General features: G+C 35.8%; 1 protein-coding gene across 4 annotated transcripts in view; it reads right to left on the bottom strand.

The window, feature by feature from the left end:
• The window catches only part of ACBD6 (acyl-CoA binding domain containing 6), a 198,876-nt gene that overhangs the window by 114,416 nt on the left and 67,013 nt on the right, over positions 1–17,447 (bottom strand). For all 4 annotated transcript variants that reach the window (XR_013968020.1, XM_080824395.1, XM_080824396.1 and 1 more), the window contains exon 4: positions 14,044–14,126. Coding sequence is in view for 3 of the 4 variants with exons in the window: in XM_080824395.1 (XP_080680521.1) it covers positions 14,044–14,126 (83 nt within the window). In the remaining variant the exon portion in view is untranslated. The remainder of the gene's footprint in view (positions 1–14,043; positions 14,127–17,447) is intronic.

Genomic DNA, 17,447 nt, shown 5'->3' with positions numbered 1-17,447 from the left:
CTCTAATTCAAGAGGCAGCAACTCTAACTGCGAGAGAAAGGACTGTATCATTTTGAATCATAACCAAAATGCACTACTCCCCGGTTGTTTCGAACTTGAAAACAATGGAGAACTGGTGGTGGGGCACAGGAAGGAAGGTAAAGAGGATCCCTAGGATGCAGGTTACCCATACCCCGTAATGCATAAGGGTTATTGATAGATGGAGAGGACCTTTCTCAATCTATGAGGTCTTTCTTCCTGAATCCCAAATGTGTATGTATACTTGGGCCTTAACCAGTAAAAGAGCAAATACAGTACAAAATTATTTAAATTTTTATTTAATATATTTTATACTTTCAATGTTTATTATGCATCACTTATACAAATTACTTTTGTTGGGGCGTGTTTTGGAGGGCAGGGGTGTTTTTTTCATCTGAACACCAGTTCGTCATCTGCTGTTTATCACCACGAAATCCGTCAAGCACATAGAAGACTTACAAAATGCTTACAGGTACAACATACAATGTAAATTAAATATCACAAAGAAATTGAGTAAAATCACCACAAATGTGCCACAAAGCTAAGTGACAAAGACAAAAAAGAAAATTGGGCTTAGTTAGTTGGGCTTAGTCAGTTGCTAAGAGTTATCCCCACTGGAAGATGGATGGTACTACTCGCCAGCAACCAAGCTGTCTTTATACAATGCCACCACCTAGTGTCCAAAATGGAGAAACATCTGGAGCAACATCTTTCCACATCTCTTTTCTTGCTTCTAACAAGATTAGGTACAATTCACAGATACAATTCTTTTCCTGTCTACATTTCCCTGTTAATACAGCATTCTGCAGGCAATCTTTCCCTCTATAATCATACCTGCCTTAAATAAAACATGTGCAAATGAATTCAACCATTACCAAACAGAGTAGAGCCTAAACAAATGAAGTGCTCTTTCACATCTTCTCACTTTATTTCCTTTCTCTTACGAGTCTCAGCCAATTATCTTTTTCCTTCTCTTTGCTGAATTTGAGTGATAAAATTACCATATCCAGTCTTTATGGATAAGCAAGAGTTATGGCCAAGATACTACCTTTAAAGATATCCCACGTTATCCCTAGCAGAAGACAAAGTCTCTCTCTCTCTCTCTCTCTCCTCCAAATTTTCTGAAATTGACAGAAAATACAATTGTATATCCAAAGGGGGAGGGGAATGAACGGTCTTCTTTGAAATTCCTTTGAAATATGAGGACACGGCCTTATGGAAGAGAAGAGTGGAGAAGGGGGGTGTTTAAGTATGGTTACCATTCACCAATCACAAGAAGAACAGATCCCTGCATACTCCTAAAAATATTATCTGTACCACTTTCAACAAAGATTGCATTTTCCTATCCAAACAGTATTTCCAACAGGTTTCCTAGTAAGCCACCCAGAGTCCATTAGTTACTATTTCACCTCCCTTCTAGAATTAAAGAAATGCATTTATGGGACTAGCTCAGATATGTAACTATTCAAGAGATACATTCAATAAATATTTCAATATATATATATGTTTATTAAACTCTGTCAGAAAAAAATAGTATGCCAGTAAATAGACAATGAAAAATTCTTTATTGAATGAAGGAAAACACAAAGTAGAGTAAGCCAATACCCACACAAATACAAGCACATGTCATTAATTCCTCATGGGGGTACACAAACACCTTTAAAGAAATATGCAGGTATGAAAAACTTAAGCTAGAAAAAAAATTAAAATTTTAAGTGAATCAATTTTCAGCTCAACTTGCAAACAAATGCATTTTCCCCTTAACTGATCTACTTGGAGAGACTCCTGTGGTAACTACCTCATCACCATTGTCCTTTTCAAATTTCCCTCTGTTCTGATCACTCCCCTCCTAGGTTGTATCAGAAAGGCAAATGCCTCTCTCCTTATTATGCTAAACTTCTAGGAAATTTTAAAAAAAAAAGGACTTTGCTAAGACTTAGAAAATGACTATTAATTAAACCTGTTACTCTTTTGCTTAGAAACACTCCATTTAACTAATATACTGGGCAAGGTTCTACTCCAAGATATAAAACCTTCCTTGGTACCAAATAAAGGGACAATTCTTGTGAAAAACTGGTGTTAGGAAACATTCTGGAGCTAACGCTAGAGGATGGGAGAGCTGAAATGAAACGAAAAACAGACTTGATGCTATACTCTGTCTCATTTTAATGAAAAATAATATTCATCTGTTAAATAAACTATTTTTAAAAGCCTCATTCATCTCATTAAGATACATTTTCAATTAAATTTTACTTATGTTTAATAATTATTTAACAATATTTATGATGTATATCAATTAGCTGATTAGAAACAAATACAATGATAACTGAAATGGGAAAAGACATAATGCATAAAGTTTTGGGTTATAGAAAACTGAATTTTAAAAAGTCCAACTTAACATACATATTTTTGTTACAGAGAATTATGATCGTATAATAAGATTACACAAAAATGTATTACTTTAAAATTGTGTGGGAGAGGTAGAAGAAAAGGAGAAAAAGAAATGATGAAAATTTTATGTTAAAGACCTTGTTCATGTATTTTTTTTAAGGATTTATTTACTTAGAGAGTGAGTGAGTCTGAGTGGGGGAGGGTCAGAGGGAGAGAGAAACTCAACTGGACTTCGTGCTGGGCATGGAGCCCAACAAGGATTCAATCTCATGACCCTGAGATCACAACCTGAGCAGAAACCAAGAGTCGGATGTTTAACTGACTACACCATCCAGACACCCCTTGTTCATGTATTTTTTAATCAAGATCAGAATTTTATTTTATTTATTTATTTTTATTTTTATTTTTATTTTTTTTAAAGATTTTATTTATTTATTTGTCAGAGAGAGAGCGAGCGAGCGAGCACTGGCAGACGGAGGCAGAGGGAGAAGCAGGCCTCCCGCCGAGCAAGGAGCCGGATTTGGGACTCGATCCCAGGACGCTGGGATCATGACCTGAGCCGAAGGCAGCTGCTCAACCAACTGAGCCACCCAGGCATCCCCAGAATTTTATTTTAGTTAAGCCTTTTGAAACAACTGAAGATTCACATGCAACTATAAGAAATATTACAGAGAGAGACCTTGGGTACCATTTTCCCAGTTTCTCTCAATGATAGTATATTCATGTATTTTTTTTTGAAGATTTAATTAATTTATTTATTTGACAGAGAGAGAGAGAGAGAGAGATCACCCAGGCACCCTAAAAAATGGACTGTCATTTATAATACTTAGATTCATCTAGGGGCACCTGGGTGGCTCAGTGGGTTAAAGCCTCTGCCTTCAGCTCAGGTCATGATCTCAGGGTCCTGAGATTGAGCCCCACATCGGGCTCTCTGTTGGCAGGGAGCCTGCTTCCCCCTCTCTCTCTGCCTGCCTCTCTGCCTACTTGTGATCTCTCTCTGTCAAATAAATAAATAAAATCTTTAAAAAAAAAAGGTTAGATTCATCTAAAAGATTTTAAAATATCATTATTTGTAAAATACCAGAAATTATGGTCTTTGCAATATACTTAAGCTTTTAAACAAGAATTTTAGATGTTATTGTAGGATTATAATGGAGAACATAGTCTTCCAAAATCCTCTTAGGGACCACAATAGCAAAATGTTGCTTTGAGTGTCAAACTAGCCCAAAATTCTATAAAGTAGAGGCCCAAAATAAGGAGTGGGCTAATCAACTAAGGATGATCAAATAAAAGCACAACAGAAGAGCTGACACTATGGGCTAACTTTGAAGAATGAACTGACCACCCAGGTGGGTTACTAAGGAATAGAAAAAAGCATATTCCCAAGAATAGAAAGAAAAGGAAAAGCATCAACAAAAAGAAGTGCTCAAGGGATCTGGCTATGGTAGGGTGCTGGGAGATAAACTGGAGAGATACAGATCCAAAGAGCTACTTAACTCAGACACTAACCTCACCTTATCTAAAACAACCCCTGAAAAGGCCACTATCCTCAAGTAGGAGATATGAATAGCAATGTACCATAGTAGAGGGAAAAGTCAGTGAGGCCAATTATGAACTCTGACCAAAAGAAACAATTAATTTGAGCCAAAAAAAAAAAAAAGAAAAAAGAAAAAAAGAAAGAAAGAAAAAGAAAAAAAGCATTCTGAGGTTCTCTCTCTACTGGGAGACAGTTTGTCCAAGAGGCCTCAAATAGGACCTTAGCTAAAGCAACTCTCAGAAAATGGTTCACCTTCTCTCTATTTACATATTCACAAATAATCATCTATTAATCTGTCTGTCTGGGTTCCTCAATGCTCAGAGAGTATGCAGGGTACCTAAGCACTTGTCTCACTGTAAAGATACAGCCTTTGGTATTTTAGTTTACATCTCAGTTTCAAATGAGTTTTATTATTGCTACTCTGTCCCTAGAGTATGTATCTCTTTCTAGATCTCTGAGATTGAAGAGTGAACATCATAAATTCAAAGAAAAGACACTGTGAAGCTCCTTAGGAGCTAGTCTTTCTGAAATGAAAGCCTGTTTGCTATCTTACAAAATTCAGGAGTACTACTGCCGAATACTACTTCTTTTTTTTTTTTTTTAAAGTTTTTTTTTTTTTTAAATTTATTTATTTGTTAGAGAGAGAGAGCGAGCGAGCACAGGCAGACAGAGTGGTAGGCAGAGGCAGAGGGAGAAGCAGGCTCCCCGCCGAGCAAGGAGCCCGATGTGGGACTCGATCCCAGGACGCTGAGATCATGACCTGAGCCGAAGGCAGCTGCTTAACCAACTGAGCCACCCAGGCGTCCCCCAAATACTACTTCTTTGCAGGAATTTAAGTTCCTAATTTATTTGACAAATGTATGGTCAGAAGTTGTTAATCTGGGGGGGCACCTGGGTGGAGTGTCAGTTACACATTCAACTCTTGGTTTCGACTCAGGTTGTGAGATCGAGCCCCATGTCGGGCTCTACGCTCAGTGTGGAGTCTGCTTAAGATTCTTTCCCTCTTCCTCTCTCTCCCAAGCTCTCTCTCTCCCTCTCTAAAATAACAAATAAATATTAAAAAAAAAAGTTGTCAATCTGAAAGGTAAAAAGACTTGCTATTCTGTCCAAATACAATGTTGAAAAATAATGATGTCATCTCACTGATCTTGTTTTGACTAGATTACAAACATTCTATCATGGTATAACAAATACAAAGCCCGAAGTCTAATGCTGATTCTTTTTTATATTGTCTTCATGTATATTTTATATGTAAATTATCTTTTTATATATATCTATATATAACCTTTGTTAAGACTAAACTAACAATACTTTAGGAGCTAAGATAAAAAGTCTACACAGAAATTAAGATACACTCTGTTTTTTTAAAAAAGCATGTTTTAACTTACAAATATAAAAAACATTATACAAGCATATTTTAATTTTGCTTGTAGTTGCTTCTCTCCTGAACAGGACAAATCTGTTCTTACTCAAGGCTTTTTAGCAAACCTGGTATAAGGTTTATCAGGGAGAAGCAAAGAGGTAAAAGTCAGCTCCTAACTCAAGAATTAAATAGAGTTGTCATACTGAGCACATCAAAAATCCCCACTTTCAATTAGTATCTAATTAAAATTTTGGATGTTAAATTTCACCTTGTAAAACACTGTTTTCAAGTATCAATCTTACAAAGACCATAAATGAGAATCTATACTATGACTGCCAGGTAAAATCTTATAAATAGTACCTCTTTTCTGAGATACCTTGGTCATATGCCCTTGAGGAGGCAAACAATGCTGAGCCAATAACTATGCCCAAGAAGCCTAGCATTCAGATACAGGCACTTAAGAAAAGGCTTTTATTGTTGCTTTTTGTAGTGTTGTTCTTAACATAATTCCTGTAATCCTAAATGGCAAAAAGACATTTAGAAATTGTTTAAGTTACCATATTTCCTTGATTCTAAAACACAAATTTTTTCATATTTTAATATTTCTGATGAATCCTATAATTTGTAACATCTTACAATTAATTTGCGCATTTTTTTCTTAATGGTATTTAAATAATGGCATTCTAAAAGCAGGGATGTTTTAGAGTCAATGAAGTAATAAAGTAGGTTCAAAATACACAGTCCCGGGGCACCTGGGTGGCTCAGTGGGTTAAGCCTCTGCCTTTGGCTCAGGTCATGATCTCATGGTCCTGGGATTGAGCCCTGCATCAGGCCCTCTGCTCACCAGGGAGCCTGCTTCCCCTTCTCTCTCTGCCTACTTGTGATCTCTCTCTGTCAAATAGATAAATAAAATCTTAAAAAAAAAATACACAGTTCCAAATGGACTGGTGAATGACTGAAAGAATTTATATATATTGACTCATAGCCTTCCCACTCAAGAGTGTACTATATCTGCAATGGGTTTCAGACAGTTGTAGCACATACCCAGTGAGTTTTCCCTCTTCCTGTTATGCAATAATGGCAATGTCTTCTCCATCAAATCATAACTATTTTTGACTGGGTTACATATATATCATACTTAACTCTAGGTCTAGAAAATTTTTTTATTTTTTTCTTAAGATTTTACTTATTTGAGAGAGAGAGAAATGAGTGGGGAGGGGAGGAGCAAAGGAAGGAGACTCCCTGCTTGAGCAGAGAGCTCAAAGCAGGGTTCGATCCCAGGACCCTGAAATCATGACCTAAACCAAAGGCAGACAGATGCTCAACCAACTGAGCCACCCAGGTGCCCCTAGAAAATTCTTAACAGCCTCAAATAAAAAGTTCTATTTGTTATCTTATTTATGTTGTTAATATGCTGTTAATGTATTTTTCTCACATTTTTGCAAGGAAGCAATGACAAAGGAAAGATCAGTGTCCCAAGTATTTCTTGTACATAACTTGATACTCTGGAAAAGTTATCTAGCCATTATTTATAGACACTAGTTACTAAAAATGCATTTTCACTTCTTAAAACCTGCTTAGCTCTAAAACAGTTGATTGAAAATTCTGATACTTTAAATGCCTGTATGAAAAAAAATGTATTTCAATTCTGATCAACTTCTGGAAAACCAGTGGCCACATCAGAAAAATCTATAGAATCCCTTGGCTAACAGGCTCTATAGAGCTGAGTTACATTCTCAAACATTAAGGTAAGTCTAAAATCAATAAATTCAATTAATCCAAAAGAAGCATCACCATCAGTACACTGATAAATGAAAGACTATAGTTCGTAATTTTACCAGTAAAGCACATTTTAAAAAACACTAAATGGAAAAGGGATTTAAAAACTTAAATGGAGGGGCACCTGGGTGGCTCAGTGGGTTAAGCCGCTGCCTTCGGCTCAGGTCATGATCTCAGGGTCCTGGGATCGAGCCCTGCATCGGGCTCCTTGCTCAGTGGGGAGCCTGCTTCTCTCTCTGCCTCTGCCTGCCTCTCTGCCTGCTTGTGCTCTCTGTCAAATAAATAAAATCTTAAAAAAAAAATTAAATGGAAGATATTCACTATGTTCATATAACAACAACTATCAAAATTACTTTCACTAATTGCAGAATACAAGGATTCCTCAACCATCTCAGGAGCAGTATGGTATAGCAACAGCAGAGCACTAGTCATGTGACCTTGGGCAAGTAACCTCACCTCTCTGAGTCTCAGTGTCCTTACCTGTAAAATAGGGATATTAACACTTACAACTCACAGGATCATTCTGAAGATTAAGTGAAATAATACATACAACACATGTAGTATGGTAACTAGCTTATAATTAAAGGTCAGTAAATGTTAGTTGGTATTATTACCTTAAGATTTCAACATATGTTGTATGCTGGGTCATTTCTCATAAACCCTTCTAGGTCACTATCAATCAATTCAATGAACAACTACTAATTAGACCTTTAAGGAAATAAAAATAAGCCAATGTGGATGGAACAGCATCAATAAGGAGGAAGGGGGAAATGGCATTAGATAAGATGATGAGGGACCCTGTAAGACATATTAAGGAATTTTAGATTTTACCCTAAGTGCTATGAGAAACCATTAAAGGGCTTTAAGCAGGAGAGTGATACGATGATATGAGTTATAAATCCGGGAGGAGACTGTAAAGGAAGAAGGAATCCATTCTGTAGTGTCCTGACCAAGAGATAATGATTGCCTAAGAGTATCGACAGTTTTGCCAAAGGCATGATAGTGATGATGATGAAAACTTGATGAATTTGGATTATTGTGGAACATGAAGAAACAGAATTTCTGATATATTAAGGAATGAGGGGGAGAGAGAGAGAGTATGTGACATAGGAGACCCAGGAATGACATACTTTACATAAAATACTGGTAAAATACTTACCTAATATATATATATATATATAATATCTTATATTGGGTAAAATTTATAAATAAAACCATGTAATTAATGTTATAATGCCTTTTTCACATAGAATTCCAACTTCAACTAACACCAAGCATTTATTACCATATACAGTGCAATAAGCAAAGTTTTCATAAATTGAAAGACAATGAAATGAGCTGAAATTTCTTGCTCTCAGTATTAAGAGAATAGCTGATAACAATTAAATGAGAATTAAGAAGAAGACTTACAATTCTAGCATCTTTGCTACACTTCTAAAATATCTTCCTTTAAATATGTCTGTAAAGCATTTCAACAGAGGAAAATATTTATATTATGTATATTATGTATATGTATAATATACATACCTTTTATTATAATGGATAGAGTATACCCATAACTTTGTGTATCTTATATGTGCACACACACATATACACTAAAAACTTTGTAAAGGAGTCTAAGTGTCTAGCATTTCACAGATACAATATAACTCTAAGATTAGAGGGGTAGACAGAAAAGAGACAAAGTGTAGAAAAGGAAGAGAAGGAAGAAAATGAAAGAAGAAAAGGTGAGAGGAGGCGAAGATGATGGTTTTTGTTGAGGAATGACCCCTTGTTCAGAAAGGGCTGTTCATCTACAAACAGGTGGATCTACCTATACGCTTGGTTGGCATCATGACGCTGAGCATACAGGAGCTAAATAAAGCACGTAGGAAAAGGGTGAATATGAGAGCCAGGAGACTCTTACAACAGTTACTGTTTATGGCAAGACCTGCTTGTCCCAAGGGACCCATTTTCACATAATCTATAATTATCTCTTCGCTTTAATCGCCTTGTCATTCCTAAGGCTCTCCTGGGCACTGGAAGAGGAAAAGCTCATTAACTAAACCTTTTCTCCTCTCTCCAGCCACCCATGGCTTTTAATTGCTTGGTGTGTTATTATCTAGGAGTGCAACTGGGATCATTTTCATAAGAAAGGGAGGTAGAGAGGAGGAAGGGAGCCATGAGTCCCTGAGGTATGCACCACAGAAAAACCTCTGCTTTCTCAATTATTTATGCCAGCTGAGGTTTTACAGGCTGAATAAATCCATAACTCAAGTTCATTCTGAGCAGTCAGATTCTCAAGGGGGAGTTGCCCACTTGCCTATACACACTTGTGTAGTCCTCAAAGAATAACCAGAATGTAACAAGACATATGTCATCCAATTTATCACCTATCACCAAAGTGTTAACACAATGTTGATCATGGGCAACACAGTGAAATAGAGAAGGATTTCACTACTACCAGCCAAACAGATGGAGGGAAGCAGGATAATCTTTTTGGTGCTGAGGACAGTGGTATCAATGGTACGGTAGCATCCCAGAATGACTTAGCCAACTGAAAGCAAAAAAAATCCAAATATTCAAATTTTAAAACGTAAAATACGTCTATTTTGTATATGTATATGTATACTCTTGAAACTTTGGAGTCTTACGTGGATTTGTCCAAACAGTGTGGACAATGTGAAGCTTTGAATAAATAACTGAATGGAATTTCATACCACCTGATTTTATAAATCGCTTAAAAATAAAACAATATATGTTGTAGCTTTTTCTGCAATTACACCTCTCTCAGGAACATTTTAGAGTACAATTTACGTGTAAGGGATAAGTTTTTACACTTGCACTCCAGTTCATATTTTTTTACCAAAAATACAAAATTAAAGTATAATCATGTTCATTGTAGCTTATTATACTTATATTATGCCACTTTATAATCAGAACTAGAGAAGAGCCAATAAAAGATATTTCTAAAATATTTTCAAAATCCAATGTTGTTTAAAAATTTTTAACTTTGTAAGTCGATGATGAAAGCATCTCTTTAAAATTCTACAGGCTTTTGTGTTTGACCACAGCAGTGACCTCTGGTATTTTCTGCCAAAACAGTTCATTTGTCTCACAGAACAACTAATCAATTCCAGAGCCCATCAATCATCTTAGTTGTATACTGGTCTGGTCTTGCTTAGAGAAGGTCCAGATGGCTGCCTGTCTAAGTGGGATTAATAAAATTCTGATAGATTACATAGCATCAAACTACAAATATAACAGGGAAGACCAAATCTTACTGCAGGGTAGAACAGACACGGTACATGCTTCATTTATTGTATTTTAAATTCTTGCCCTAATTTCTCAGTTTACCTGCCAACTTCTAGATAAAACCTTCTAAGCATACAAGTCACTAAAAGTGATTTCTTGTTAAGTGAGTCAGTGTACATAGTGCAGAAGCATTTGACTCTTTGCAAAACCCTATCTGATTAATCAGAGCTTTTTCTGCCCATCTGTAGTATAAATGAAACACATCTGATCTTAAGACTAGAGCAACTGTCTGTGAGTTAAAAGATTTGTCACTCTCTTATTTCTATAGTTCCAAACATAGATTCTAATAGTACTGGCTCTTCCTTTCTTATTTTCCATTTTCTCTTACAAAACCAAACAACCTGTACTTAATTCTATAACCAAACCGACATGTGATTTTAGCTAACATAAGCCCTGTGCCCTCGGTTCCCGTTGTGGGGGTTCTGTGCTGAATAACAATACCAATAAAAGTTAACAGTTACATAGTAACTTATTTTGTGCCAGATACTACTCTAAGATGCCTGGGCATACATACTGATAAGTGTAAGTGTCATATGAGAAAAGTAATATAATTATCCCCATTTTGCAATAAAGTAACTTGTCTAAGGTCACAGAGCTAATAAGTGGTGGAACCAACATTTGAGTGCCGGCAGTTTGGCTTCATAGTATTTTATACCTAATTAGCCTCACACTGTATCTCCCTACAGAACAATTAACCAGCTTCATGATGGAAAACTGGTGTCGGGGGGCACCTGGGTGGCTCAGTCAGTCAAGCAGCCGACTCTTGATGTCAGCTCAGGTCATGATCTCAGAGTCATAAGATCCAGCCCCGCATCAAATTCCATGTTGGGCTCTGCGCTTATCATGGAGTCTGTTTGTCCCTCTTCTGCACCTCCCCCCACAAAATAAATAAAATAAAATCTTTAAAAAATTGGTGTCAGCGCTCTAGAATATTAACATAGAGATCTGTACCTATGACATTATATTGTCACTTTCTGTGACAGAGTGGAAATAAGGGTCAGAACCAAAACGGGCTCAGAATTGGCCCCAGTGGCCCTTGGCTCAAGAACATTTACAATAGGGATGCCTGGGTGGCTCAGTCAGTTAAGTGTCTGCCTTCAACTCAGGTCATGCTTCTAGGGTCCTGGGATCAAGTCCCGCATCAGTTTCCCTGCTCAGGAGAGAGCCTGCTTTCCCTCTCCCTCTGCACCCCTGTGCCTGTGCTCTCTCTCCCTCAAATAAGTAAATAAAATCTTAAAAATAAAAAAAGAACATTTACAATAAAACAAAAATGGGCCTTAACTTATCACCTACAATGCACATTAATCAGGAAAGCTGCCAGAACAATGGAGCCCAAGCCTTATTAAATGACTTGATTAGATACTGATTTTTCCTGATCTTTAAAAAAATTTTAGAAGACTATATATATTAAAATATCCAAAACAGACCTTCAAAATACTTTTTTAGGGGGCTCCTGGGTGGCATAGTCGGTTAAGCATCCGACTCTTGATTTCAGCTTAGGTCATGATCTCAGGATCATGAGGTCAAGCCCTAGTCACGTTCCATGCTGAGCACGTGTAGTCAGCTTGGGATTCTCTCCCCTTCCTCCTGCCCCTCCTGCTCGTGCCCTCTCTCTCCCTCCTTCCCCATTCTCTAAAGTACGTAAATAAATAAATAAATACAAAATGCTTTCTAGTTCCTTTTTTTGTAGAACCAAAACCATTGGTTCTACAGAAGAGAACTTTTCCGTTCACCTAAGTTTACCATTTAACATTTCTAAAACTCTAAAACCTGTCACTTTCACCTCAGTTGAACGTAATTCTGCCAAGAAACTGCAATTGATTTCAGTTAAAGCACAACTTGCTTTTGAAAAAATAAAACACCAGGTATATTTCACCTAAGTAAAAACAAAATTTGATTACATAAACTTAAACAAATAGCCTATATTCATTGTTGCAACTGCATTCTTACACTTTAGAAACAACAGGGTCACATATGATCCTTTATTGAAATAATCCAACATTTCAGTTTAGAGTAATTTTTATCATGACCTAGTTTATTATAGTGGAATTCAGTTTAATTACAAAATAATTTCTCAAATATAAGAAAATAACTAAGTGCTGTTATTTCTGATCTGCTATTAGCAATGACAAAATGAATGTCTGTAATAGTTAACAGGCTTCAGTGGTTCACATTCATGTTTCCTACTGTTTCATATCTTAAAAATATGTTCCAGAATATATTAGAAGACTAAAATTTAGATGACTTAAAAAAAAAGGCCAAGACTAAAAATCTTAGAAGAATGTGTCACATGACTTTAAAGTAGAACAAAATCCTTTTGCTGATTTCCACACAGTGCTGAAAGAAAAAAATTATCCAAGAAATTTTATATATAACATATAAAATGTAAGATCCTTGTTAAATAATACAAGATGACCATTAAGAATTTTTAAAATTGTGGTTAAAAAAAACTCTGCATAACATAAAATTTACCATCTTAACCAGTTCTAAGTGTACAGTTCAGTAATGGTAGGTACATTCACATTGTCAAACAACCAATCCCCAGAAATTTTTATCTTGCAAAACTAAAACTCTACACCCATTAAATAACAACTCCTCCTTTCCCACTTCCTCCAGCCCCTGACAACTCCCATTCTACTTCTTGTTTCTGTGAATCTGATACTCTTGATACCCCCACATAAGAGGAATCATACTGTATTTATCTTTTTATGAATGGCTTATTTCACTTAGCATAATGTCCTTAAGGTTCATCCATGTTCTACAGTCTATGTCAGAATGTCCTTCCTTTCTAAGGCTGAATAAGATTCTATTATATGCATATATATCACATTTTGTTTATCCATTCTTCTGTCGATGGACATTTTGGTGGCTTCCACCTCTTGGCTATTATGAATAGTGCTGCTACGAACATGGGTGTGCAAACAGGTCTCTGAGATCCTGTTTTCAAATCTTGTGTATATAAAACCAGAAGCTGAACTGCTGGATCATAAATTCTTTGTTTAATTTTTTTGAGACTCCTCCACAATATTCTCTTTACTGTACCATTTTATACTCAACATGATTTTTAATCTTTAAAAGAAATGATGCTAATTTCACAATGACAACAACAAATTCAACTTTTTTTTTCTAAAAAAGAACATAAATATTTTCTAGAAATTGTATAAGCTTCATGGGACTGAATCAATACTTCCCCTTACATACTTCATTTCAGACTGCAGCCATACTTTAAAAAAAAAAAATGGCATTTTTATCAGTACTGTGAATAAACCTAGACACATACATACACACACTCACACACACAAAGAAATAAGGTATTCTGAGTAAAACTAACACCAACAACAAAACCCCACGGTTTCAGATTGTGTGAGACACAAAACCTTGCCTTACCAACTACTTACGTGGTGGGAAAAGTTACTATCTGGTTACTATCTGGCACTGATTCAGACACTTATTGACTACAAAGATAATATATCTAAAAAATTTTCCTGCTATTTATTATATTACTAAAGATACAACCAAATTAGTTTCATATTAAGAAAAAGTTCTTCACAGATGGAAGTTTTCAGAATTAAACATACACACACACACACACACACACACATATGTATATACACATTAAGATGTATGTATCTCTATTATCAAAAACTAGAAGAGAAATTACCTGATGATTTCTTCATGATACAGAGAACTAACAACAGGCCCACCAAAACCAGTATTTGCTTCTTTTCCTTTCTTCTCTGGTGACTGTAGGACAGAAGGTGAAAAAAAGACACATGGAGTAAGGCACTGTGTATTTAAAATAGTTACAAAATATTACTTTTCTAATGAATACTAAAGATTTGAGGTCCACCATTTTTCTAGTAACAATTTCAAGATGGTATCCAAAAGGCAAGATGACCCTCAGGTCATCAGACTAATGGAATGAGTACCCACTAGCAAACGGAAGTCATTTCCGAAGTCAAACCGAAGTCATTTCACTACTGCGCTCTGGAGCCACCTAAAGTCCACCATTCCCTTAGCTGATTATAAGATGTCAGCTTTGTTCACTGTGGAAAATACTGATGCTCAACGTAGAAAAATGAAAAAGAAATATGACTTATACATACCAGATAAAAATGTAATCATGAAAATCTAGTTAGCAAAACTAAAACTTCCAAGTAAGAAAAAAACTATAGTAAAAACTTCAAACTCAACCATAAAGAAAAATAAGTTAAATAAGTAAATAAATAGAAAATAAAAATAAAAATAAATATTTTTAGGTGGCAAGAAGGTAGGAGAGAAGGTGGAAGAGAGAGAGGAAAGGAGGTTATGATCTAAAATAAATGAAAAAAGAAACAAATTGTTATTGGAAGACTTTCCAAAATCAAATATTCAATAGGCCCTGACCCTCAATATTCTCAAAAAGCAGAAAATTAAGATTAGCAAAAGATCTGAACAGACAACTTACCAAAGAAGATACACAGATGGCAAATAAGCAAATGAAAAAATGTCCAACATCATACATTGTTAGGGAAATGCAAATTAAATCAACGATGAGATACTACTAAAAAACTCTCAGAATGGCCAAAATACAAAAGACTGATAACACCTAATGCTGGTAAAAACATGAAACCACCAGGGGCTCTCATTCGTTGCTGGAGGAAATGCAAAATGGAACAGCTACTTTGGAAGGTGGTTTGGCAGTTCTTTTTTTTTTTTTTTAAAGATTTTATTTATTTATGTGACAGACAGAGATCACAAGTAGGCAGAGAGGCAGACAGAGGAGGAAGCAGGCCCCCCACTGAGCAGAGAGCCAGATGCGGGGCTCTATCCCAGGACCCCAGGATCATGACCCGAGCCAAAGGCAGAGGCTTTAACCCAGTGAGCCACCCAGGTGCCCCTTGGCAGTTCTTCTAAAACTAAACATGGTCTTACACATACACGATGTATAATGTGGTAATACACATTACACATACACGATACGTAGAAGCAATCTTGCTTCTACGTATTTACCCCACCAAAACTGAAAATTCATATCCACAGAACATCAATGTTTAAAGCAGTGTTGTTGTTTTTATAACTGGCAAAGCCTAGAAGCAACCAAGATGTCTTTCAATAGGTGAACAAATAAAATGCGGAACATCTGTACAACAGAATATTATTCTCTGATAAAACGAAATAAGCTGTTCTGTATTAACAAAGAAAAATGACAGTAAACAACTAAAATCATTAATTAAAAAGGAGATTTTACAACTGGTAACACAGGATTAAAAAAGGATTTTAAGATACTATGAATAATCATACACCAAGTTGGATAACCTAGAAGAAATGCATAAATTCCTACACATATATAACCTACCATGATAAAATTATGAATAAAAAAATCTGAAGAAACCTATAACCATTAAAGAGATTGAATCAGAAATTTAAAATCTCCCAAAAAAGAAAAGCCCAGGACCAGAAGACTTCACTAAAGAATTTACCAAACATTTACAGAATTAACACCAATCCTTTTTTTTTTAAATTCCCTACGTATATTTTTTAGTAAATTAGAATAAAATCAAATATATTTTTTTTCTCACCATAGCACATACCCTCCCCAATGTCCCTCACCCAGCCACCCCATCCCTCCACCGCCCTCCCACCCAGCAACCCTCAGTCTGTTTCCTGAGATTAAGAGTCTCTTATGGTCTGTCTCCCTCTCTGGTTTCATCTTGTTTCATTTTTCCCTCCCTTCTTAAACTCTTCCAAAAAACTAAAGAGGAGGCAACACGCCTAACCTCATTTTATGAGGCCAGCATTACCTCAATACCGAAGGCAGACACAGAAACTAGAAGAAAACTATAGAGCAATATCTGAGGAATACTGATGAAAAAATCCTCAACTAAATACTAGCAAATTGAATACAGCAGTACATTAAAAGGATTATATACCATACCATGACCAAGTGGGATTTATTCCTGTGAACTTAAGGAGAGTATGGTTCAAACACATGAAAACTGATCAGTGGAATATACCACATTAACAAAATGGAGAAAAACTGTATGATCATCTCAATTAGTACAGAAAAAAGTATTTGACAAAACTCAACACCCTTTCATGATTAAGGAAAAAAAAAAAAACAACCCATTCAATAAACCAGAAATAAAAGGAAACTATTTCAACATAACAAAGGCCAAGTGTGAAAAGTCCATAGCTAACCTCATACTCTATAGTAAAAAAAAAAAAACAAAAACCTGAAAGCTTTTCCTTAAAGATCAGGAGCAATGCAAGGATGTCTACTCCTAACACTTCTATTCAACACAGTATTGAAAGTCCTAGCCATAGTGCATGGCGCACTGGGTGTGGTGCATAAACAATGAATCCTGGAACCCGGTTTGTGGGGGGCGTGGTCCCTAGCCAGGCCAATCAGGCAAGAAAAAAAAAAAGGTATCCAAATTGGAAAGGAAGAAGTAAAAAGATCTCCATTCACAGATGACATGATCTTATACCTAAAGATCCACTCTACATACACACATATAGACATACAGGAAACTGACAGAACTAATGAACAAATAGAGCAAATTTGTAGGATACAAACTAACACACTGACATCATGTAATGTCTGAGAAAAAGAGAAATAAGTAAGTTTTCTAATATTAAAAAGTGATCAGTATTATGGAAAAAATGTGGGGAAGAGAATTGCAATTTTAAGGCCTCACAGAGAAGGTCATTTGAATAAAGACATAAGGGAAATAAAGAAGTGAGCGTTGCAAAACAGCTGTATACAAAGGCCCTGTGGTGAGGGTATGGTTAGAATGTTAGAAATGTATCTTAGAATGTTAGAAAACTTAAGTGTTCTCTGCTGAAGGCTCATTAATATATTTCAGGGGGCAAGACTAGAGGCAAGAACACAATATTCATTTATTATAATTTTATTATAGTGCAGTCAGCAATGAATGATCTCTTTTATTTATGTGAAAGTGTTTATTTTACCCTCACTTTTTTTTGTATTAACAATTAGATTCACATAACAAAATTAACCATTTTAAAGTGTACAAGTGAGTGGGATTTAGTACATTCACAACGTTGTACAACTACTACCTC

Source organism: Martes martes, assembly GCF_963455335.1.
Source record: "Martes martes genome assembly, chromosome: 15".
Taxonomy (NCBI): Eukaryota; Metazoa; Chordata; class Mammalia; order Carnivora; family Mustelidae; genus Martes; species Martes martes.
Note: the sequence above shows the minus strand (reverse complement) of the source record. Positions and strands in the feature narration are given on the sequence as shown.